At 39.0% G+C, this 26,947-nt stretch overlaps 1 protein-coding gene across 5 annotated transcripts in view; it reads left to right on the top strand.

Moving 5' to 3' along the window:
* Window positions 1–3,595: 3,595 nt before the first annotated feature.
* The window catches only part of CTDP1 (CTD phosphatase subunit 1), a 185,426-nt gene continuing 162,074 nt past the window's right edge, over window positions 3,596–26,947 (top strand). Inside the window, exons 1-5 of one of the 5 annotated variants that reach the window (XM_034762484.1) lie at window positions 3,596–3,614; window positions 14,670–14,753; window positions 18,473–18,566; window positions 20,410–20,538; window positions 25,866–26,016. In XM_034762484.1, the coding sequence (XP_034618375.1) occupies window positions 14,713–14,753; window positions 18,473–18,566; window positions 20,410–20,538; window positions 25,866–26,016 (415 nt within the window). In that variant the 5' untranslated portion in view covers window positions 3,596–3,614; window positions 14,670–14,712. Of the gene's footprint in view, window positions 3,615–3,687; window positions 4,308–4,430; window positions 4,532–14,669; window positions 14,754–18,472; window positions 18,567–20,409; window positions 20,539–25,865; window positions 26,017–26,947 lie in introns of those variants that run through there. The other 4 variants (XM_034762481.1, XM_034762480.1, XM_034762482.1 and 1 more) reach the window with 4 other exon arrangements.

Raw genomic sequence — 26,947 nt, 5'->3', positions numbered from 1 at the left:
CAATGGAAAAGGTGCAATATCAGATCATGATCATAATCTCATTAATCTCCTAGAAAGAGTCAGGGAGCTCAACCTAAAACTCAACAAAGAGAAAATGACTCACAGAAGTACCACACATGGGATGCCTGCTGACCTCAGAAGGTCTATGACCAGATCCAGAAAAGGTGAGAGCAATATAGCAAATTCCCAAACCTTCAAACACCAATGCCTGCCACGGCTATTAGGATTTGTAAATTACCTAACCAATATCGTTCCTTGTTTCTCAGAGGTATGTGAGCCTCTTAGACACTTACTAGATACACGTGCAGTGTGGATTTGGCTACCCGAGCACGACGCAGCTCTCAAGCACATTAAAGACTTGGTCATCACAACCTTGTGCTAAAATATTATGATGTGAAAGAAGCAGTTACTATATAGCGTGATGCCAGTGAAACTGGACTTGGAGCAGTCCTCCTGCAAAAAACACAATAAGTAATCTTTGCATCGAGGTCCTTATCTCTGACAGAATGACAATATGCTCAAATTGAAATAAAAGGTCTAGCAATAGTACTTGCCTGTGAAAAAATTGATCAGTACATACAAGGTGAAAAATTCATACATACTGAAAGTGATCATAAGCCACAGTGGGTTTCAGAAGATAATGACCTTTCATATGATATCTTACATGGCATGCTTTTTATGAAATATCACAACCATATATGAATTATGAATATGGAGGTTCCAGAGTGCTGCTTTGAGGTACAGAGTGCCACAAGTATACTGGCTAATAACGAAATTAAAGACCTGATAAGGAACTGCAATGCAAGCAAGTCAGCAAAAGGAAACTTTGAAGCTATATAGCATTCCCAACAGATCCTGGAGCACGGACTGATTACTAATCTTGATTTTGGGGAATTAGATGAATTATCAAACTCTACTGCAGCAATGATACTAGACAAAGCAATGGAAAACTTCAGTAGGCATGGCATACTGGATTGTATCATCTCAGATAATGGACCAGAGTTCACCAGCAAGGAATTTGCACATTTTGCTAAAGATTGGGCATTTAACCATGTTACAACCTCCCCTATAACAGTCAGTCCAATGGCAAAGCTGAATCAATGATAAAAATAGCAAAAATTCTCTTTAAAAACCCCCTCAAAGAATAAGGAAAACAAGTGACAAGCTATTCTAGAATGGAGAAATACCTCCACTGAAGGCATGACCAGCAGCTCTGTGCAATCTCTAATGTCCACACGCACATGCACATTGGTACCTATAGTCAATGTGCTATTATATCCTGAAGTAATGGAAGGAGTCACAAATCAATTAGAGAAGAAGCGCAACAAAGCTAAAACTAGGCCAGAGACTTTCCAGAGCTACAATCTGGAGAACCAGTTACAGTGCGATTATTTCTTTAAGCCAGATCCTGCAGATGGAAATGGGCAACATGTATGGAATAGATAAACCTCCACTCCCATACTGTTGTGGTTGATGGACATACATACCATTAAAACAACCAGGAGTCTGGTGGTACCTTAAAGACTAACAAATTTATTTGGGCATAAGCTTTCATAGGTAAAAAACTCACTTCTACACATGCATGGAGTGAAAATTACAAACGCAGGTATTATTATAATGACACGTGAAGAGAAGCCTTACAAGTGGAGAACCAGTGTTGACAGGGCGAATTCAATCAGTTTGGATGTGGTCCACTCCCAATAATTGATGAGGAGGTGTCAATACCAAGAGAGGACTCCTGCGTAATGCCTACATCTGTAATTTTCACTCCATGCATCTGAAGAAGTGGGTTTTTTACCCACGAAAGCTTATGCCCAAATAAATCTGTTAGTCTTTAAGGTGCCACCGGACTCCTCATTGTTTTTGTGGATACAGACTAACACGGCTACCCCTCTGATACTTGATACATATCATTGGACCAGTGAATTAATCCATCCAATACAATATCCTACAGTCCAGGGAAACCTGATATGGGGTGACGAGAAAGGCAATATCCTCCAAACAGTGATAATTGGAATACACTGAATTCACTATCTAACACACACCTGGACAGCAATGGAACCACTAGAATATGCCACCTAACAATGTGAAAAGACAAGCAAAATCAACACCAATGGCAAATCAAAAACATCAGCCTTTCCTGGCACATGAAGAGACATCAAATCCCATACATTGTATTGAGTGAATGATAAATGTTTGACCTTCTCAAACTACATCAACTGTTGTTGCATAAATTCAGTCAGGTCTGTTCTGGTATTTGTTGTGTTATGAAGTTTTCTTACAGAACCACAGTGTGTTGCTGAGGTATGCCGTCCTAAACAAACATGTTAAAGCAGATGTTATGTGAGACAGCTTTCCACCCCCAAGAACGAGCTGCAACTAGAACTTCCAAGGGCCTGAGCTGTGCAACATCTTTTATAACAGGATGTAGAAGAAGGACAACGTGGGTGACATGAGGTACTGTATATTATTGGACTCACTTCTATCAGTAAAAGAGACAAGCTTTTGAGCTACACTGAGCTCATGTGTAAGCTCAAGAGCTTATCTTTTCACCTACAGAAGTTGGTCCAATAAACAATATTTCCTCACCCAGATTGGCTCTAAGATGTATAATAGTCAGGACCAGGGAGCTCATAGTGTCAGAAGCTAAGGCAGCAGTGAGGTCTGTGCTGCAGCCCTGTTTGTATGTATGAAATAAATGTGTTACTGAAAAACTTCAGGGATTTCTGTGCCTTGTGGACAGAACCAGAACCACTTTGAAATCACAAAACAGCTCTGGGTAGTGACTTCACTCTCATTTATTGCGGAGAAAGATCTAAGTTAAAATCACATTGAAGAATTATCTTTGAAAAACAGCAGCTGTGTCCAAGGCCCCCAGGCTTGTCTATACTTAACATGCTACAGCACCAGAGCTGTAGCCCTGCTAGACACTACCTCCAGAGCTACCCTGGGGATAATCCACCTTCTCCAGAGCGGGATGCCAGGTCAATGGGAGAATTCTTCTGTCAACCAAGTGCTGTCTACACGGGGACTTAGGTCAGTTTAAGAACCCTGCTCTGGGGTGGGTTTTTTTTCACCTGACAGGTGCATCCTAACTGTACCTAATTTCCTAATGTAGACCAAGCCACAGACTTTAAGCTCTGGTGGGCGGCACAGATCAGCAGGGAGGTGATGAGGTCGCGGGGCACCTGGAATAACGGGACGCTCGTTCATCCCTGCGAGCCCCTTAGCTTCCCGCTATGCCCTGCAGCCGCACTGCGCGCGCCGGCCACCGCTAGCCCGCACCGCGGCCACGCGGGGCTGCACGATGCTGAGGCGCTGCTCTCCCCTGCAGACTACAGAGCCCAGCATGCAGCGCGCCTTCCCCACCCACCTTCCCTTGCGTGCCGTCGCTGAGACTCACCCCAGCAAGTTAGTGCGGGGAGTGTGGGAATGCGCGCGGGGGGCAAATGGGAGCAGTGCATTTCGGGAGTGGTAGTTCCTGAGGTGCTGGGAAGGTCAATATGGAGCTTTGCCTGCCGGGAAGCGTAGTTCTTGTGTGCCGCGTTGCATGCCGGGATTCAGGCGGGTTCGTGTGTGTGTGTGTGTGTAGACCACCTATGGAGTTCCGGGAGGTGAGCACGCGCTCGCTGTTGATTGTGAGGTCAGCACGTGGTGCCGGAAGTGTGGGCCGGAGGGGCGTGGTTGTCACTTTCCTTCCCCGGAGCGGGAAGAGTCAATGTGCGTGAGTCTCTCCCTCGCTGGCTCCGGGAAGCGAGTTCCGCGTTACTGTCCCTTTAAGTCTGGAAGGGCGCGTACGTAGAGTGCCCTGCGCGTGCGTATCGGGGCCGTGACCTCGCGCCCAGTCGGCGCCGCTCGTGACTGTTTGGATTTTTTTTAAGGGGGGATGGGGGAAGAATAACAGCTCAGCGTTCGAGCCCATTATTGAGTCAGTGGCGGGAGCGTTGCCATAGCGACCTTCTCCTTGGCGGCCTGGGGCCGGGACAAGCCGCCGCCGGAGCCATGGAGGAGACGGAAGGAGCAGGGGCCGCCGAGGGCCCCGGGGCGGCGGTGACCGAGATCCGGGTGCCGGGCCCGCGAGCGCTGCGGTTGTTGGAGTGGAAGGTGTCAGCGGGAGCGGCGGTGAAGATCGGGTCGCTGCTGGCTCTGTGCGCGCCCCTCCCGCCGCCCGGCCGTGCCGCCACCCCCCCGGCCCAGGGCCCCGGCGCCCGGGCCCCGCGAGCGGCCGCCGAGCGCCGAGTGAAGGCGGAGCGGCCCGGTGTGGTGCGCGAGCTCTGCGCGCGGCCCGGACAGGTCATCGCGCCCGGGTAAGGGGGCGACGGGAAGCGCGGTCGCCCTGGCTGCGTCACGGGCCGAGGGAGGCGGGCGGGATGTGGGGATGCCGCCGCCTTGGGCTCGCGGAGACGGTGTCGGCCTCAGCATCGCTCCGGCCCGACTGAGTCTGCCCTGAACGTCCCGCGCCGGGCCGCAGCCCCGGGGCTCGGGCAGCGCTTCAGCGAGAGGGGGCCTTGGATGTGGCGGGTTGGGTGGGGTGAGTCGCAGGGTCCCTCGCAACCATGCGTGTCTCCGCCTCCCCCCGTCTCCGGTTTGTTTTAACTTCGTGGCTGCCGCTGGCTGAGCGTCCTCGCGGCGGTACGGCCCCACAGCTCTCCCAAGCGACTAGCTGAGGCGCATATCCGCTGTCGCAGGGGTGGGAGTTACTCAGCTGAAGTTATGGTTTCGGACCAGTTCAGCTTCAGAGAACTTCGTTTTCCTTTTCCTCTGCTGAGTGTCCGCTGTGTGCTTTGAGCTCCTCTTCCTGTCGATAAAACAACACAACCATCACCAGTTACAGTGAGCTGCTTCCATCTGCTATTGGTCATAGCCCCTCGCTTAGTGGACTGGGGCTATTAGTCTCCTCCCAGCCCCGAATTATAAAACGTCCCCACCTAACTGACATGAGCGATTCATCTGAAGTTCACATCAGTGTAAAAGTTGAAGTAACTTTCAAACACCCAGAAAATTTTAATTTAAATTGATAGCATAAATTTTACTTGACAAAGTTATATATCCAGGAAGACAGAGCTCAGCGTGTCTGCTGCTATACCACTGAAATGTGAACACTTACCACAATAGAAGGGATTTTTTGGTCACTGTAGTAAATGCACCTCTTGGAGAGATGGGAGCTTGGTCTAGGGAAGAATTCTTCCCAGCAGCAAACTTTCACAGGCCTGAGTGATGTAGCTAGGTCATCCTAAATTTTAGGAGTGCACTATGCTAGTCCTTGATTCTGCTAACATCTAGGTTAAGGAGAAGGCAAGGTGAGCTACAGAAATAGCTTTCATAACATTGATGTTTTCCTCTCTTTTTGCCTCAAATTCCTTATCTGTAATATGGGACAATAATATTGCTATGCTTCACAGGGTTATTGTGTGGATAAACTATTTCATATTTGTGACCTGCTCAGATCCTATGAGTGTGACAGAAAAAGCCTATAAAGAATTATACTGATGATCTATGTCTTGCAGAGAAAGGGATAACATGGTCCAAGGGCTGGAGGTTGAAGACAGATAAATACACCTTCTGCATATGCTCTAGAACGCCACTGAAATAAATAGTGTACATAGATTATCATTTAGTGTTAATACAGTAGTGCTTTTAACACAGATCTGTGCAAATAGGTGTTTTTAATGTATTTTTGAAGCAATAGTTTCCTATTTTGTATGTTGCAGGAGCGAAGATCAAATAGTGAAGGAATTTTTCTGTTTAAGGTGGAAGTTTTTAATCTGGAGATCAATTTTGCAGTAATAGAAGAACTCTTGTTTACTACAACATAGTTGCCATAAACAGTAAAATATTTGTATACCAACCCTATGTATTAAAACATTTTTTAGTGACCAACTCTCAACATTGAAAGATATTAAATGACAAATATTTCCCATTGTTTAACAGTGTTCATATAGAAGTCAAATCAATAGAAGATTAACTTGTTAAAAATATTAGAGTTTCTTTGCATTCCCAGCTGTGAATAGCATGTTTCAGCTCTCTGGGTTAAATTGGACTAATGGCTTGCTACCCTATACTTCAAACAGGTCTTTCTCAACAGGAAACCATTGAAACCTTCTACTTCCTTTGTTTTACGATGGCAAGTTATTTTCTTTTATTGCAGTTCTTTTGATATTTAGGTGGATGCAACCAGGCCTAAACTTCCTTTATTGAAAATCAGTGGCATATACAGAACATCTGCATAACTTTACTTTGGGTCTTTTCTAAAATCCAAGAAATTAGTATCAAAGCATATATAAACAAAATTACTTTTATCAGTCAGTAATAGAAATAATATATATAAAAGACCATTGAGTTCTCCTTCCCATTCAGAGCAGTTTCTCTTAGTCATTTTTATTCTTGTGATAAAACTGAGGGGGGGCGGCGAGGGAGGGCATAGAACTACAGGTTTCTACAAGTGCTGCCTTAGTATTAGGCAAAGTATATTTTAAAAACATTGTATGTTTTGTCAATACTAATCTGGAACAAGGGTATGCCAGAAGGCTCTGCTAAAGTTATCCAAGGGCTTTGTGGAGGGAAGGATACAGAGTATATGAGGACTAAAACTATGAAACAATAAATTGATATTTAGATGGTGTGGGAGAGAGACAGTTATGTACCTTAACCAAAAACAAGGACATCTTTATCATGCAGCGTCAGTGCAAGGCTTATATTTGTCTTTCTCATTTCTAAGTCATATTTAAATTAACATACATAGGCTTATGTGACTTGAGACAACATAATTTTCAGACCGCTTGCACATACTAAAAACTAGTGGAGTGTGGATTTATGTTAGACTTAGGGTAGGTCCACACTACCCGCCCGATTCGGCGGGTAGAGATCGATCTTCTGGGATCGATTTATCATGTCTCATCTGGACGCGATAAATCGATCCCAGAAGCGCTCCGTCGACTGCGGAACTCCTGCTCGCTGAGAGGAGGAAGCGCTGTCGACGGGGGAGCTTGCCTGCGCCGCGTGGACCCGCAGTAAGTAAACTTAGTTTGATCTAGGAAACATCGACTTCAGCTACGCTATTCTCGTAGCTGAAGTTGCGTTTCCTAGATCGATCCCCCGCCCCAGTGTGGACCAGCCCTTAGTTTTCAGTAAGTATAAACATTTGATGTTGGTGCACAAATTGTGTGCTGGATTCTGTTAATGCTTATCCTCTTGGTTGGCATTAGCAGATGTTTGCATTACACCCTTCAGAAAAGAAATACACTAGTTGTTATTGACTCATAATGTTCTAGTTGCCATATAAGCTGTGCTTGGTGTTGTAATACTGATTTGGGGCAAATTGTCATCTTCTGGAGTTCTGAATGTTGAGTTAGTACATTTGTTTGTAGGTCACTGTTAACTTAGTATTTTATGAATAACTGTAAGAGAAAATTGACAACCTGTAACAGAGGAAAAGGATGGTCCAGTGATTATGGCTCTAGTCTGGGACTTGGGAGAAACAGATTTTACAGTCCATGACAGAATAGGAAACAATGTGAGGATAGTATTTCCCTACCTCACAGGAGTTTTGTAAGGATAAATAGATTATGAATCATTCAGATACTGTAGTTACAGGGGGACCCTATTAGTACCTATATAGAAAAATTACATGTGTATACACCAGGGATCAGCAGCCTTTCGGAAGTGGTGTGCCGAGTCTTCATTTATTCACTCAAACTTAAGGTTTCATGTGCCAGTCATACATTTTAATGTTTTTAGAAGGTCTCTTTCTATAAGTCTATAATATATAACTAAACTATTGTTCTATGTAAAGTAAATAAGATTTTTAAAAGGGTTAAGAAGCTTCATTTAAAATTAAATTAAAATGCAGAGCCCCCCGGACCAGTGGCCAGGACCCGGGTAGTGTGAGTGCCACTGAAAATCAGCTCACGTGCAGTCTTTGGTACACGTGCCATAGGTTGCCTACCCTTGGTATACACCAGGGGTAGGCAACCTATGGCACGCGTGCCGAAGGCAGCACTCAAGTGGCACTCACACTGTCTGGGTCCCGGCCAGCAATCTGAGGGGATCTGCATTTTAATTTAATTTTAAATGAAGCTTCTTAACCGTTTTAAAAACCTTATTTACTTTACATACAGCAATAGTTTAGTTCTATATTATAGACTTATAGAAAGAGACCTTCTAAAAACATTAAAATGTATGACTGGCACATGAAACCTTGAATTAGAGTGAATAAATGAAGACTCGGGCACACCACTTCTGAAAGGTTGCCAACCCCTGGTATACACCGATCTCTTGGGATGTTGGAAGGGATTTGCTAGCCTTTTAGTTGGGCCAGATGTTGCTTTCAGCTTCATTTGTTAAAAACCCGAGATGTACAGAAATGTTTCTATACATTGTTTCTGAAAATACTGGTGAAAACAGTTTATAAAATTTGTATTTAAAACCGCTGTATGGAAATGTTGTTTATACCCCAAACACTTTACCATTGAGCTAGTTCATGACAACTTAACAGAAGAGTCAATTTAACTTTTACCATCCAGGTTGAGAGAACTACAAAGAGTAAACAGTATAAACCGATTTTAGATTTTTTTTTTTTTTTTTTTAAGAATTATTTCCATTTTAATATTTTACATTTCCCTTTAGGCATGATTAATAACAAAACAAGTAAGGACATCTTTAATGTGAGTGTCCCTTTAAGGAAAGTACATTAGGGGTCTTGAGAGGTTGGCAATTTCCCTGTTTAACACTGAGCTATGATTAAAATGTCACATGGAGGTGAGGGTGCACTTGTAAATAAAAATAATCTACCAGAGAGATCAAAGAACTTAGGCCTGTAAGTGGCAGGGGTGGCAGTGGCAGTTTTAACATCAAAGAATTCTCACCAACTTCCATGGCATGAAGAAAATGCCAAAAATTTGCTGGCCTGCGCTCTGTGTATTTTTAGGGTGTATATTTGCTGCTTTTTTTTTTTTTTTTTTTTTAAGTGGCAATGTACTTTTTAATACCAGCTGTGTCCCACTGAGGTTAGTGTTTAAAGGGTATGTCAGGGCATTGTACTGGAATAGTGTTTTATGTAAAGTTACATAAACAAAGCAAACTTTATGATGTGAAGCTGTTATTCCATCTCTGGGTCCTATACCTACACAGATCACTTGAGTTCACGTTCATTATTCATGTTGGCAAACCCCCTTAATGGAATTACTACCTCATAATTCCAAGATGTTTGCCTGCTTTATCTTAATATCTGGCTGTATTTATTATGTGATACATTTAGTCGTAGCATTCTGTGTTGCTGAAATGTTTTTAGGATTCCAGTGAAAAAGACATTTAAGAGGCCAGATTTTTGATCAAAGGGGAAAAAAATGTCTGTTGCTAAAAATCTTACAATGTAAAGTGTTGATGTTTGGATTTTTATTTCATGTATAATTTGACTTTAAGAAAACTGAAGGGAGAGTAGGAATTGGGGGAGGGGGAAGACCTGACTCCAGTTAGCCTCAGGACTTAGTCTGCTAGCTACAGGGGAAAAAAATATCTTTGCCCTCAGTCCCTCAGAGATACACATTCTACATTTTAAAGGAATAACATGTCTGTGTACTATTGTGTACTATAGCTTATTTTAACATGATCAGATTTTAATAACATTTTAATAAATGTATCTTATAGGTAGCTACAGCTAGTCACATAGAAATACTTTCCTACTATATTGTTTAGTGCATTTCACTTGCATGTGTCAAATATTTGGCCAGTTATAGCGCTGATTGAATACTGCAAAAAAGTATATGAATTAATATATCTATCAGTGAAGAAGTTGGTCAAATAACATTTGACCACCACAACGTACTACATCTCTCCTACTTCCTTTCCTCCTTTGGCTTTTCTCTACTTTTTTCTTCTAATAATAGATCACAATGTATATCTTCCTGGGTTTTTTCTAATGTCTCCTATCTTTCTTCTCTCCTCCCTTGTTGTGCACTCTCCATTTTTCTACAAGGTTTCCTCTATCTTTTCTCCTGTATTTTCTTTCCTTCTCTCCCCCAATTTATATATACGCATTTCACATCTTTCAATGTATCTCATCAATTTAGTCTTCTCCACAATTGCATAAGGCTTGGACACTTTTGTCAGGCATTTGTTAGAGGTCTAAACCTAGCAGCCATAAATAGCTATGAAAGATGGTGAAGACCGTCTAAGGGGTAATGCCTAGAGTGAGAAACCAACCCCCAATTGTGACTGGAATTGGAGCAGTTGCTGGGATTCTTTGCAGGATACTGTAAGTGGAGTGTCTTCATATTCTACCCCTTTCCCCCATCCTTTTGTTGTTGTTTTTTGTTTTGTTTTACCCTCCATAGTGAATAGATCCATTCTGTGCCGCTGCTGCTTATAACTTTGCTAAGTAGTCCCAGAGTGAAATTGGCAGCAGCTTAACTGGCAAGAATCAAGTCAGTGAGATTCTGGATAGTACCAGTGAAGTGAAACCTAGTCAGTTTTCACTCTGGTGCAGCTTGGCAAAGCAATCTGCAGACAGACAACTCTCCAATGCCCCTGCACATGTAGGAGAACAGCACTGCTTACTTGAATATTTGGAAAGTTATTTTTGCAACCATAAAGGCTATAAATGCAAACTTAAATTCTGCAGAAACTGCTGGGACCTATCCATGAAAGCTTCTTTCTTGCCCTGGATGAGTGGATTGTCTTGAGGGCCAGTGTGACTTTTTCTTTTTGGTGGTGTTTAGGAATATACACTTCGATGTAAAAAGCTGACGATGGTTCATGACATATTGCACAAGTTTGTAGAGAGTGTCCTTAAATTTTTAATGTTTCCATCTCTTCTTTGATTTCCCAGTGGGGAAACTGTGATGTTCCTTCCCTTTTAGGGGTTGTTATTGTCTGCAGTGTTGTTTTTGTTTTCATGATAGTCTACTGAGACTTACTTGGCATAAAAGTAAAGCTGGCAGTGAATCCGTTCACAAAGCTTGAAAATCACATATAGCTGGAGCGTTACACATCAGTTGGGAAGGCTGGAAATTGTCAACAAAAACAAAAGTTAAATAGACTGAAATTAGAAATAGGATGGTGTTTTTTACATATAACATCTCCATTCCTAACTCAAAAAGAAATAAAAATTTAGCATTGTTAGGGATGGTCAGGTGGTCTGTTCAGCCTTTACTTTGCACCCATTTTATAATTTATAAAAGCCATGTCTGAAGACTCCTGGAGTGCGGTAAGAAGTGGTTGAAAATCAAGGAGCTGGTTCAGGTCAAATTTTGGTGTAAGGCAAGGGAGCATAGCATTACTGCCACTTTTCATCAGGTTCTTAAACTAGCCATTAGCATTCTTAGATGAGTTGGAGGATGTGATGTCAGATGATCTAGAGTTAAGATCCTTAGCTTATGCAGATGATGTTGTACAACTGGCAGATGCATTTGAATAAATGATAATATTCTTTGCCATCTTGGAAAACTGGTAGACTTGGGACTTAAAATAAATCCCAAGAAGATGAAGTGGTTGAATCTTGAAAAAGGGACAATAGCTAGTGTTGCACTGCAGCAACGGTGAAGCTATAGACCAAGTAGAATCTTATGTGTACCTAGGAAGTTTTATAGGAGCCTTGATGGAACCATCAACACAAATTTAAAAGCATATGTGCCTTAGCCACAAGTGCTGTACAGAAACTAATAAAATTCTGGACTGATAAAAGCACTGTTTGGTACCAGAGTGAAAATGTGTCAAACCAGTGTAACAACAGTATTACTCTGTGGTCTGGAAGCTGCTGCATTAAAGGAAACAGACATTGGAAGGCTGGAGCTGAGAGTTGTCTAGAAAATGGCAGGTGTAAAGTGGAATGATTTTTAAAACAAATGAAGTTAGGAGAGCAGAATGTGAAATTAGGGTACGGGATTGGTTTAATGGAGACTCTTACGATGGTAGAAACACTGTAGACGACAAATAAAAGATAGAATGCAAACACAACCAAGGCCTGTTTGACATAGAGCCTGACCATCAACTGCATACATCTTGCCATTTAGTGACATGACCAGGCTGGGCATAATGGAGAACAAGCCAGGGACAGGAATGAATGGTGATGCTGTACTGTGTCTGCAAGGATGCTCTTAAATGAAAAGAAGACTCTCTAAGATCACTGAACCTTTAAAAAAAAAAACAAACAAAAAAAAAAAAACAACACTACTGTTGGGCAGAGATGAGACATAGGAAAGACTGAGAAATTTGACAGCAAAGAAATGCAGTTCTTTCCAACACAGCATGCCTGATTTTTCCTGTGTGTTACCATTTGTTCTATATAGAATTTATTATTTTTTCAGTGATTAATTTACATACTAAACCTATTGTAATTTTGAGATGTTCAGTTTTGTGAACGTCTTGATTGTTTTATGAACTCCTCAATCCCCAAATAGTTCATAGGCATTCTGCTGTGTTAAAGTTCTGCACTACACTAAAGCAGGCTATTCTAGTTAGCTTCCGTACTCATTTATTTTCTCACACTTACATACTTGAGTCTTGAAATCTGCAGCTTTAGTACATGATTGCTTATAAAAAGTTGCAATCCCAAGTTTGTTTAAAAAAAAAAAAAAAATGGGTGGGTGCATACCCTTAGTTAAAGTTGTCTCATTGTATTGGCTGTCTTTTTGTGACATTCAGTAGTCCATTTTTAAAAAGAAATTTCACCCAGTTGATGATAGTCATGCTTGGGGAACTTGCGTTGTCCAGGATTCTCAAATGCGTTTTCCTGCTTTTGGGTGCTGTCTTGTGTCCCTCCAGAATGTGTGTTGGAGATGATGATGGTTTATGAAAGAATTGGATTAACAAGGGGATTTCAAACATGCATCATGGTTTTTGTTTTTTTTAACAACTCAAATATCAGAAATTAATTTCCTGTTGTGCATATATCATATTTAGTGGTGTTTGTATCATATGTGACAACTTTAACATCTCTTAACCTGTAGATTGAAAATTCTGGTTCTGTTAAAAGAATCTAGTGATGTAGATTTAAGGGAGGGAAACGGGGAAAGACAAATCGATACTAATGCATTTAACTGTGATTTATTTTTATTTTTTTATAACATGGCATATTCAGTTCAAATTCTATATGCTCTGGGCCTCAAAATGTCTATTCCCCCTACAGAGTTTTCAGAAATTGAACTTGGTAGCTTAGGTCCATGGAGCTGCTGAGCTCTCTAACATGCCATCAGTAGAGTCAGGTTTTTCATCTCAGCCATATGAACTTACTGATTACAAATATTACCTGGGTTGTTGAGCTCTGAGTGTTCCTGCTGCACATCCCCAGAGTGTGCAATTTTTTTGGCCTTCCTGTTCTTAGTATATGGTTCCAAAAACAAATGAGTGGGGAGAAAACAGGAGCCATTTTCATGCATCAGTGGGATGAAACTCTTAGCAACCAGTTGAAATAGAATGTCAAGCCAGGGGAAGGAATGGAAGTGCAGAAATTAGGTGCAGGGGAGAGAGGAGAGGGTAACAAGGAAACTTGTACAAGGAAAAGGATGAAGCTACCAACTGGTAGAAGAGTACAGACGGAGGGGGGTGAGAAAGGAACAAATAGGAGGATAAATGGTATTAAAAGGAAAAATAGCCAATAAGATTACCTTACTAAAAGGACAAAATTTATTCCCTCAAAAAAAGCTAAAAATACATATATTTTCCACATAAATAATTGCCAGATAGATGTTAATGGATTGGTTCCCAGGACGAGGAGAGATGGGCTATACTATCAATAATCCTAGAGAAAAGGAAGTGGTCCATGAGACAGTCTTTCTCTAAGTATATGGTCTTCATTATGAAAATGTTTGACAACCTTGACTTGACTGATCCAGCTTTTCCAAAAGGGGGGGAAAAGTCTCAGTATTATTAGCATTCTGGAATCTGCAATATTATCCATTATATTTTAAAACTGTTTTGAAGCTTGAGAGTTGGATTTGAATAATGAAGTGCTTTAGTCACATCACAGTTGAGTCTGCCTGCTGTGTATGCAGGCTTCCTATGTTGTAGACAAGGTTTGGTCTCAGAGGTGGACTAAGGTCTCTCCATTTCAAGTTTTAAGTTTGTGCTTTTTGACCTGTTGCCTAAGAAGCTAAATGATGCTTTGTATATTTCATTTCAACTTGCGCTACTCACACAATGTGCCTATCAGAGACCTTAAGCACTTGTGTCTTAAAGGAAAATAGTCATGTAAAAAGATTAGACCAGTAGATGTTCCTAACCCCCAAACAAGAAAGTAATGAACCAAAGATTAAATCCAAACTTAATCAGTATCCCTTCCTCTCATGATTAGTGGGATATAGTGTGTAAGTAGCAAGTTGTATCTAACTGTAATTTGAGAAGAACTATTTGGCCAGACTTTTGTTTGGTTAATATACTGCATCTGTAATCTCTGCCCCTGATCTAAACTGACACCATTGCATATTTGGGAGTTTTTTTAAAAAGATTTAGTTGAATTATTCAATCAGTAATACTTAACTGGCCTCTTCTTAAACCTTTGAGCCAAACTACACATCTCTTATTGATTGGGCCATTCAAAGCAATTTTTAATCATAATTGAAATGTATACTTCAGACTTGATTTGGTTTTTGGATATTGATGAATTGCTATTAATTTTAAATGTTTAATAAATCAGCATTTATTAAATAATTCAAGGTTTTTTGTTTTGTTTTCAGAGGCATTTTGGTGAGACTGGAAGGATGTAGCCATCCTGTTGTTATGAAAGGTTTGTGCGCAGAATGTGGCCAGGACTTGACTCAGTAAGTATATTTAGGCTTTTTTCTACTTACACTGACACATGTCGTTGATCTTAGATTCTCTTCTTTCCCTGTCCCTTCTAAAGTGGTGGACCTCAGCTGCTACTAGCAGCTATGAATGAAGGGTATAAGAATAACTTGGAATCTGAAAGTATTGTACAGGCTATTGATGGAGAAATCCATGTAATTGCACTCAATATTTCATAAGCGAAAAGTTGACACTCTGGGACAGGGAGAGAAGCCAGTACACACAAACCTTTCTAGATATCACTGTACTGCTAGAGTAGAGATCAGCAAGTTCATGCCAGTATTTCAGAAAGCTGAGTTTACTACAGTATTTAAAGCACTATATAAACATGATTTCATCCTGAATTGATATTTGTACTACTTGAGGAGCACATCTGTCAGTGTAGAGCAACTTTTTAAATTAATAACTTCTTTCTTCCCTTTAGGTTCACATGTAACTAGTCACAAAACCCAAATAAGTAAATAGTGTCTATTTAGTTCAGCTGTAACTTTTAAAAGACTATATGACTGCAAAGGTTGTTAATTAACTTAGGGATTGTTTAGATAGTCTAGTTAATGCCTGACAAGCTGAGGTGTAAATCTATGCAGCACACTAGAATCCTGCACATTAACTGGCTATGTGGCACCTGCTACCGTGCACTGAAAATTCACTAGTGCATGGCATAGAAGCAATTCTGTTCTTGCTGCGTTTCATGGCTAAGGTTTTGGCACAGGTCTTTTTATTAAGAGTCACAGACAGAATGTGGGCAATGAACAATAAAATCACAGAAATGTACACAGGGCTGGCATTAGGGGGTAGCAAGCAGGGCAATTGCCTGGAGCTCCATGTCACAGGGGGCCCCATGAAACTAAGTTACAGGTGGCAGGGCTTGGGCTCTCTCCCCCCCCCCCGAGCCCCCCCAGGAGGTGGGAGCTGAATTGGTGGAATTTTGAGGACGTCACAGACTTCTCACACAATCACTGAATCTGTGATCTCCGTGACTGACTCGTAGCCTTACTCATGATTAATGCAGTCGTTAAAGTGCCTTTTTATAGAAGGGTATTAATGCAGCATGTGAATTATCAAAAGATATTGCTTAATAATAGTTTCATTTGAAAGGAACTGCTTTAAGATATACTGTACACAAAAGAATCCTTAATCTAATAACCCACAATAATGAGGGTATAAATAAAACTAGATGAGCCAGCATAAATGGCTAGAATACTGAAGTTTGAATTTCTGTTCTGTGTAACGAATTTGACACTGCAGAGATCTAGTTAGTGTTCTGTATTTCAAAAAGATGTGAAAGCAAAGAACAAAGCTTGTTCTTTGTCTAGTGCAGAAATTCATTTGCTTCCTTGATAGTTCCCACTAACAGCTGGTTATCTTCTGGTTGTTGACTACATATATTTACAATAAGTGGTCCTAGGTAAGAAATGATACAATCCTGAGTGAAGTTGTGGAGACCTTAAATCTGATAACTTGGTGCAGTTGCTCAGAAGTGTGTGTCTTCATGATCCCACGCACTGGAATGTTTAGTCCGGGTAGTAGTCGGCTCTCCGAGCTCTGGTCAAGTGAAAATTTTTCTAATTTTAATGAATTAAAGCAGGTAAATTTTTAATCTTGTAAAACAAATAACTAATTTGGTAAAAGAAAATAGGCATCTAATAAAAATAACATATAGCTGTATTGTAATGCTAAGCAAGCCTTAAATCTACGTACCTGATTCTAGTGCTAGAATGAGATTGCCTCCCTAATCCTAATTATAGCATCACCTCTACTGTAATTTTCCTTAGCTCCTTGTATAATAATTTTAATATTTTCCAGATTAACCCAGTCGAATTATATAGTGAATGTCACCTATATTCCCAGTAAAGTACTGAACTGCTTTGATACATTATCAGTTTACTTTGTTCAAAATGCTTTCTGGGTTTGGTTGAACTTGGGAGTGATAAATGACAGTACTGCGGGGAAAACTTTGTATTACGCTTGTCGGAATTACACTAGATGCAACTTTAAAGATTCACCACTCTTCCTGATTTGAAAAATGGGTGCACAGCCAGCACAAAGCCATACCTTGTTAAGTGTCTCAATCAATGATATGTCTCCTTGTTACATTCATATTAATGTGCAATAAATAAATAAAATGAGTTTTAATGTATTTTTAGAAAAGAGACTAGATATCTGTATGAATAAACTATTGGAGGCACACTAGAATATGAACCAAAGAGATGAGGAAGGAGAGACAGAGTGAAATGCATTTTATAGATTGGGTGAAGGGAATAGATAATAAACTTGCATTTAATTTTGGGAAATCCATAGTATTTTCAAATACTACGTAACTCAATGAAACGAGTCAAGCAGTTTTTTTAGACTATTGTTCCCATTATGTAACTTTGCATAATTCTTTCATAATGTACCACTTAGTAGAATATTGGGTGGTGCTGCATGTCATGATGCAATGGGATTATACGAGCTGTATGGAGAAGCTTGCACAGACCCTGTAGACCTTAAGTTTGGCTGTGTCTGCTGTAGTTCTAAAGACCCCTTGCTTACATCAGTTTAGCCTATAAAAAATGAGGGGGAAAGTAATTATTTTCGCTTGTTTTGTGGATCATCCCTTAAATTGGGTTCTAGTCTTAAAAGGTCTGCTTCCTGTGTATGTACAGGTTTGTTTTTGTGAGACATTTCCTCCCCACCCTTTTTCTTTCCTTTTATGTTCTTAACAGAAGACTTGATGCTCATGGGAGAACGAACTTAATTCTGGCTCCAGTTGCAGTACCAGATTCTGTCCTTAGTAATATTTGTGAAACATGATTGAAAACACAGGACAGGGTGAAATTTGGTCTGATGAATCTTTATTGGGGGTAGTGAGGCATGAACCAGAAATATAGGAACTTGGCATAGAGATCTCAGGATGAGGTTGCCAGGCTGGCAGTTGCTTGTAAACTAACCCATTTTATGTAGAAGTTAAGATACCAACATGCTACCTTGTGGTGTCACTCCTTGGTGAGTTTTCAGAGAAGAATTGCACATTGTAATCTGTCCTGTAGAAGGTATCTGTAGAGAGAAGCAAGGCATGTACAGTAGTTCTTTACATTCTTTGTATAAAGAATCAGGGAATGCAGCCATGTTGCCATTGGTATGTAATAGCATTGCCCATATTCTCAAGTATGTGCATACAAGTTATTGTGGCTGCAGGGAGTGAGTAATTTTAAGTAAGTTCAAACAGCTATTTTGGAGAAGAGAAATTTAATCTCATACCTTTGATTAACACTAGGTTAATCATTCAAATTTTAAATAAACTGTTTTATTGATGTCCTTTTAAATCTGTATTCAGTAGTTCTAAAATGTGTATATGAGAGCAAATGCAACGGATGTAAAACTTAATAAAAGATAACTTAATCCTGATGTTCATCTTTATATTCTATATATTAGTCTTCTTAAGAGTTCCAGTAACAAAAGTTACAGAAAATAATTATACTTGCATGATATTATAAGCAAGCGTCATCCATTTTATTCAGTAATTGGTGCTGTAATGATCCTCTGAAAAAGGGTGTACCATACTGTATCAATATATTAAAGGAAATCCTGATTTTTGACAGTGGCTGATTTGACATTGCAGTTTTTAATAATTAACCGCTTTCATTGATGGAAATTGTTAGCACTGAAATGTACTTGACTGAAACTTTGATTTTCTTCCCTGTTTGATTAGGCTACAAAGCAAGAATGGAAAACAGAATGTGCCATTATCCACAGCAACTGTATCTATGGTTCATAGTGTTCCAGAACTGATGGTTAGCTCTGAGGCAAGTTGAATCGCACTACTTTTATTCCACAGTTTGAGATTTCATTTAGTGGGGATTCCTCAAAGAGGTGTGCCCATTTAATATAAAATATTGCATTGGCCTCACTTTGAGAGGGAAGCTGAGATTTCAGTAAGTATAACTAAGATCTGCAAGTCTGCACTATGGACATGTATTGAGTAATTAGTTTTTTCTAATAGTGTTAGCATGTACTGATGTAGATTATAGAACTACATTAGCAATCACATCTGATTCTGCAGTATTTTAATGTAACTTACTGCAAGGCTATGATGCCCTTGTGGTGGTAGCTTTGACATCTTCTGCTTTCCATAAGTGTTTCTGAAAAGTCAGAAACACATCAATTGGTGAAAGTCTTATTTTCACCACTTGTAGTAACCTCCAAAGCCTGAAATATCTCTGAAACCCAGTTTCTCCACATTTCAAGGGAAAGGAAAGAGAAATGATCCGTTGTCTTCAGTAACATTTTAGTATCTGTGACATAAACTTTATATTTGAAAAGCTTGTGAGGCCTAAATATTGCAATAAAACTTCTGAGCAGTGAAGATGTTAAAATAAACAGGAATGTTCCTGTCTCACTGGCCTTTTTTGGGAAAAAGAGTTGATTATTTTAAATATAATTTAAAAAACCCTCCTATTTCCCTGTTTTTTTCACCAGCTTTCTTTCCTTTTTTTCTTTTATACTAACTCTCTTATTATTCTTTCTATCCTCTTCTCCACTACTTTATTCTCTTTTTTTTTCCCCCTCCTCTTACCACTTTCAGTTTTAGAAGTTTATAAACAAATAAAAAGATGCCAATTTTGGTCGAGCTCTTCAAAGGCACAAAGGGTGGTTACAACCCAACTCCCATTTGTGCCTTTTAAAAACTCAAACTTAACTTACGTAAATTACCTGCATACTTAACTGGCTGGTGACCAGCATTTCAGTAAACTTCCTAAATAAGGAGATATAATAAAACATAAACTGGTCTTCTACTTATAACAACTTGTAAGTATGTTAAAACTTGTATAGGGAGAAACAAATGGATCTCTTTAGTTCAAAGAAATGTGGTCAAATACAGCTTTACATAATGTTAAATTTGTTTACTAGCCATTGATTTTAAATCTCTTCTTGGAGCTTAAAATTATTTGTAAAATCCTCCCATTTGTTCCATTTGACAAACATCAGTTATTTCCTCTAGCACGTCTTCTCTCTTTTGGAGCACAAGCTAAATATGATTTTATTTGTTTCTTCTTTTTGTCATTTGCAACTTGTATATTTTTATTTGTTAAACCCTACTGTCCAAAACTCTGTTGGTGTAACTTCTCTCTGCCTGGGGTGTCAATGATAGAAGAATATACTGGAGTTAATCTATTTTTAACTTGGATACTTTATTCCATAGACACAGGACACACCGAAGGGAGTGTTATTAGAAGTGATTTTCAGTTTTTGGATGCACAATTTGAGGCACCTGATTTTTTTTTGAATATGCTTAGCTCTTTCTGAAAATCAGGCTCTGCTAAGGTATCTCAAATTGTGCACCAAAACTAGTAGTAGTTGCTTTTGAAAATCTTGGCCTTTAATGGTTTTTGGTGCCTTGATATGTGGTGTAGATTGGCTGCTTTTAATACAAGACAACAGTGTTTGATAGGTTTTTATACATAAATTATGTGGTTCCTTTTACTGAAAAATGGCGGGAAAGCTAGCGAAAGTAAAGTGGGTGAGCAGCAAAATCTCTTCAGAAGTTACTGAGCATTTGGTCTTCTGATGAGTCATAAATTTGATTTTATTTTCAATTTCATTGACTTGTCTCAGATTATGCTTAGTCTGTAAATCTCTTTATTATAGCAAGCTGAACAACTAGGACGGGAAGACCAGCAGCGACTACACCGAAATCGAAAGCTGGTGCTGATGGTAGATTTGGACCAGACATTAATCCATACGACAGAACAGCACTGCCAACAGATGTCTAATAAAGTAAATATTATTTACTATTCTTGCGATTACTGTGACTTGAGACATTTTCTGTTCAGTTCTAATGAAGTGACGGTTCTGTAAGAATGCACGTTGTACTTTAAAATGTAGGAAAAAAGCTAGTCAAGGAATGAAAAAACATGAGGGGGACAAGATTATAAAGCATATTTAAAAATAATTTCAACTTAAATCAAGGTGTTTCATTAACTAATGAAAATTTTTTTGAAAGTAACTAATTTACTTTTCATCATTTATATAGTTCTGTGCTTTCTGTTTTAGTCAGCTTGGTCAACAAAGCTAAACTAAACACTTTTAATTCTTGGTTTTCATGCTAATACAGTGTTGGCTTTTCAGGTTACAGCACTAGAAAGAAATAGCTGAACAGTGTGTCTTTAATTAAAAATAAAATGAAGATTTCTGTTCAGATTAGGTTAACTTTGTCCCATCTCATACAGTGTTTAACGAAACCTACTATATATCTTTGGTCTAAGCTTCTAGGTTCTTAATTAGTAGGGCATCTTCAGCTTGAAAACAAAGAAGATAAGTTAAAAGTACCTTGGATGCTACATGTCCACCTGTGTGTGTCTGCCAGTCTGTGGGTTTTGCAATCACATTTCATGTTTTTCTGTCTCTTTTTGCTGCGTGAAAGATTCTTGCACGTGGGGAAAATGACTATACACAAAGTAAACTAACTCAAGATATGTTCCCTTCTATGCATCTGAAGAAGTGGGCTGTAGCCCACAAAAGCTTATGTTCTAATAAATTTGTTAGTCTCTAAGGTGCCACAAGTACTGTTCTTTTAACTCAAGAGACTTTTTTTCCCCCTCATCTCTTATAGTTCCAGTGTTACTTCTAGCTAGTAGGTCAAACATTCTGATGCAGTTAATTTACCAAAAAGAAATTCTCTCTGCTGTCCCTTAGCACTTTTCCTTTTCCCTGAACCTCTCCCCCCCCCCACTTAGAAACAGTGCACAGGATTCTCCTAAGGGAGTGTTGTTAGAAGTGACTTTTCAGGATAACACCAGATGATTTCCCAACTCTGTCTTCATCCTCGCTTGCAAAAAAAGTATTAATGTGCTCTTTCAGGTAAGTGTTAAGTTGTTTCCTTTCAGAGAAGTTGGTAAGCACCTGCACAGATAAAAATTGACAGTTTGTTTTCATGTTTCCTTGCTGGAAACCTTAAAACAAATAGAGTAACTTAAATTCATGCTTCCACTGGGTGGATTTGATTTAAATCACTAGTCAGGAAGACTCAATTTAATCATGGATGTCTACATAAAAGTGCATTCTTGTTGGTTGTTATAACCTTAATACATATTCTTCACAGCTCAGAGATAGATGTAGGTTTCATTTTTAGAAGGTACACACTATACATTTTCAAAGTGTTTTATTTTGAAAACTTTTCAGACTAGTTTTATAGCTATATCAGAAAATGAATGGTTGTTTGGTTATTTCATTTCCCAAAGGTAATTTGAAGCAGATATTTTATGAAATCATAGTTCACCTCTCAATCTCCAATTCAACAGGTTAATCATTAATATTTGGACGATTTTCTTGCCATCCTGTATTAGGAGAACATCACCAGACAGACATTTAAATTGTTCTTTTAACTAAAACAACAACATTGAGTATTTTGTATTATTTTCTTCAACAGAAAACATATAATATTTGAACAAAACAAGCACATGAATTTTTGAATTTAGTTAAACATTTAAGGTTTTTAAAACCAGGTTTGTTTTTGTTAAAATTGTTTAACTAAAATAGTTAAATGGAATATTTAAAAATAAAAAAATTAAATTCGACTACATCAGCCAGATCAACATGAGAAACTTAAAATATTGGCTTCTGCAGCTAACTCAGTCGTCCTCACCGTCATTTTCCTGTTTGTTTATAATCTGGAAAAGCAAAACAAGCTTTCCTGTTTTTCAGGTCACAAACGATTTCTCAATTTGGAATGAATTAGTCCACAGGAAGAAAATATTCTTTCTACACTGGCAGAAGAAGCTACTGCTGTTAAGTGAGATTATCACTTCAACAGTCTCTGAATCCAAGTGCTTAAGTGACTTCCACCAGGTCACTGGTGTAACTTTCTTTAAAACATCATCAGCAAACATATATTTCTTGAATGGTTCACCCTTAGCTCTGAAGTTTATTATTATAGTTGACATTATGGAGGGATGATTGCTGGATGTCCATATCATAGCCAGCTCCTCTTCTTCAGCAGTTAAAGTTTGACCCTGGTACCGAGTATTGAGAATATTTGCAAGAAAATGAGCTGGAGATAGTGCTTGTCCCATTCGTTTTTTTTAATGCTTGTAATTTAACTCTGTCATTGCATATTTCTTTTTTTAAATCTCACTCAGTTCCTTCCAAATTTCAACAGCGTCAGCAATAAAACAGCTATTTCCCTGCATTTTGTTCAAAGCTACAGAAATAGGCTTCAGGGTACTTCGCATGTGTTCAACATTTCTCTTAAGCCCAATGTTGAGAACTTTGGCTGTGACACGATTTTGTTCACAAACTGTCATCCGATTAGGCCAGTTCTTGATATAGTGCTCAAAACAGTCCACTACTGAGTTCCATTGCACATCTTGTGGGAGAGTTAGCTTGGTTCCTCCTGCTTTTTTCAGAGGAGCTGCTGCAAAGTGGTTGTTATGGAAGTATTTTGTAATTTCAACAACATTATCCTTTATTTCTGAAACACTGAAGTCTTTGGCTAGAAGATGCATTAAAATGAGCTCTGCAACCGTACGTTATTAGCTTAGGACTCTCTTCACTCTCTTCTAAATAATTTCTTCTCATCTTGGATACATTTGCAGCATTGTCTGTGACCAAGCTACATACTAGACATTTGAATAATTCTTTTTGTTTGTTATAGCTTTTACTGCTACTTCTTGTAAATATTCTGCTGTGTGTGCATTTCCTGATGTATCATTGTTTCTGTAAGGAAAACATTCCCTTCTTCTGTTGTCACACAAGCAATACAACAGGATCATTGTGGACATTAACTCAGGTTAACAATTTTACCCTCTAGACCTTTTGCACACTGCTCAATTTCTATTTCATACACTTTATACAGCAATTTGCCTGCGACATCTGCTCTGTCAGGTGGACTGTATCCTGGTCTTAATGACTGAACCATGTTAATTAAGTGTGGGTCCTCAATCATACGGAAAGGAGAGTTTGTTGCATGAAAAAAATTGCCGGTTTATCAATACCTCTTTTTGTAATCTGCTGGTTCTTATCACAAACTGCTCTGTTTGTTTCTGGATTATTGAGATTTTTTTTTTTTTTCTTTTTGCTACAAGTGATATACTGGGCTATGTGACATACATGATGTGATTGAAACACTATCATTAGCAGATAACTCTGAAACTACAGAAAATGATGGTGATCTTGAAGGTGGATAGTCTTCAGAATCCTGTATGTTGAGGATGGATTCTCCTAAACAAAATAAATCAATGCAGTTATTTAATTATTATTACCATACTGCTCATTTAGTATTACTCATTGCATTCACTGACACTCAGTACTACTTTAAAGGTGAAATTGTAGGTAGATCTTCCTTTTACTTCAGCTATTTATTTTTATCACAACTGCATCTAAAATGATAGTACCATAGAGTAACAACTGTTTTTGCTCAAACATGAGAATTCAAGAATAGTCCAGAAGGAAGACAGGCAGTCCTTAAGAAAGAAGTATGAAATAAAAAAGTTTACCAACCTGAAGATCATGCATGTTCAGACATGTTCCTTTCATCATCTTCAACGCAGCTTCCTCCTGTGAAGGAACATGTCTCATGATGTTTCATTTGGGCAACCAGGCCTTGCATTTCTTTGTTGCGCTGTTTGCATTTTGCATGCATGTCTGTCTTACCCACAGGTAGAGGAACATCATCAAAATATTCCCAAAGTGGGTCTCTTATGGCCTGCCGCCATTATATGTTTTCGCTTCTAGTGAGAGAATGGCATGGTAGATCTCAAATCAATGAAGGCTACACTCAGAAAGACCTCAAGATTTCTGTAATATGCTCCTCAAACAGTTTCACTTTTGTTTCTACTGCCTGTCCCTTTTATCTCCCTTCTTCTTCTAGTTGTCCAGATCTATTCCTTTCCTACAATCTTCTATTCATTGAACTTTTTGAAACTTTGCACTTTTAGAGAGACATAAGGGATTGACTATGTACACAAATTTGCAGAGTGACCATAGGGTTGAGGTCTGTTATTTCTCACGTCTATCTATCTATTATTTATTTATTTAAAACCACTTTTGCTGTTAACAAGCATGTTATCTCTGGAGACACACATCCACAGTTTGAGAACTGCAAAACTAAGCATCTCTGATGGTATCTTCTTGACTGAGCACTGAGTCCCATTGGGTAGATTAATCTATACAGAAGCCCCCGGAATCCCATAAGATTGGGTCCCTAATGCATGAACTATTGGAACTCATTTACAAAACTTTTCTTAAACATTACATGAATATATTGTCTCATACTATAAAATTAGAATTTATAATCCCTATTCCACGATGCGATATCTTTGAGCTATAATGGATCTTAATTAAAGCTATCTTTAGATAAGTTTTTTTTCCTCAAAAAGCATTTGATCAAAAAAGTCCGTGGGTTTTTTATTTTATTTATTTATTTATTTTTTTATTTTTAATCATTGATTTTTATCCACCCTACACTTCCACATGCCTAACAAGGTTATACTAGTTAAGGTTTTCCCTCATCAGAGAGGGATCAGTGACAGCAAAATAAAATAAATGGCCTGCATAGTTCAATGACTGTCTGTGGCTGGGTAAATCCATGCTTGTAAAGCAAGTATTCAGGGGGTTCATAAATGAGTGCACAGCTTACTCTGACATTTCTGTAAATCCCTTCCAGAACTGTACCTATGAATTTTCATAGGTACAATTTTTTTCATTCAACACTAATTGGCCATTTGTTTTATTTTTCAGCCCAGTAAATAGTAAAACTAATGTGTCTCACATCACTGAGAGTAAAACAAACCCTTTAAGAAATTTGATTGGATATTTTCTTAAAATTTGTTGTGTAAACAAACCTTTGAAAGCCTGGGCAACTCTTTCAGTATTCTAACATTGAAACAATTACTGCAAGTCAAAAATGTGTTGTATTGCTGTATAAAAACCAAAATATGCTTTGGGTCAAATATTTTCCAAATGGAAATCTTATTCCTCTTAATTGGGCTGAAGTAGGATCGCCGAATAAAACTGAAGTAAAGGGAGGTGCTTTTAGGCATGTTTATTTTTGTACTAAACTTAATTACTTGATAAGTCTTGCTATGGGGTTATTTGTTCTCTTCTAGGGAATATTCCATTTCCAGTTAGGTCGAGGTGAACCTATGCTGCATACTCGTTTGCGTCCTCATTGCAAGGAATTCTTAGAAAAGATTGCCAAGCTGTATGAATTACATGTTTTTACCTTCGGTAGCAGACTTTATGCACATACAATTGCAGGTGAGTAGCATGCTGCTTGGAATACTTGAGTTATCAGCCTTTAAGATTTGATGTGACTTTGACTTTCTGTTCTTTTCCAAGTCTCTGTCCACCTATACCTCTAAAGAAGATTCTGTGCAAACTATAATGCCATTTAAGACCCCAAACTGTAAATTAATAATGCAAATTAAAACATTGCATTGAAAATGTTGTCTAAATATAAAGAGTAGAGTTCCATAAACAGAATGCTTAGCTTTTTTGGATCCCAGTACTTGTAGTAATTTCTCCCTTTTACTTAGATACAGTCCTGCTGTTTATTTTTTACGAAATGAGCCCACAACTTTTCTTCTCTCTTTGCATCTAAAGAATGTCCTTACAGGGTGGATTAGATGAAGTATCTGGGTTTCACCCTATGCCTTCCTCAGGCAGTCTGGAAGCAACACTCCCTTCAGGGTAGGGAGTGAGGGGAATAAATCTTTTGTCTCCCTTCCATAGACGTATCACTGTTAATGTCAATCAGCTGACATGAGAACATAAGAATGCCCATACTGGGTTAGACGAAAGGTCCATCTAGCTTAGTATCCTGTCTTCCGACAGTGGCTAATGCCAGGTGCCCCAGAGGCAATGAATAGAACAGGTAATCGTCAAGTGATCCATCCCCTTTCAACGTTCCCAGCTTCTGGCAAACAGAGGCTAGGGACACCATCCCTGCCCATCCTGGCTAACAGCCATTGATGGACCTATCCTCCATGAATTTATCTAGTTGTTCTTTGAATCCTGTTACAGTTTTGGCCTTCACAACATCGTCTGGAAAAGAGTTCCATAGGTTGACTATGCGTTGTGTGAAGAAATGCTACTTTTGTTTTTAAACCTGCTACCTATTAACTTGATTTGGTGTTATGTTATGGTTCTTGTGTTATGAGAAGGAGTAAATAACACTTCCTTATTTATT

The sequence above is a fragment of the Trachemys scripta genome, chromosome 2 (assembly GCF_013100865.1).
Source record: "Trachemys scripta elegans isolate TJP31775 chromosome 2, CAS_Tse_1.0, whole genome shotgun sequence".
NCBI classification, from domain to species: domain Eukaryota; kingdom Metazoa; phylum Chordata; order Testudines; family Emydidae; genus Trachemys; species Trachemys scripta.
The sequence above is the reverse complement of the archived record's forward strand: the minus strand, read 5'-3'. Positions and strand labels throughout refer to the sequence as shown.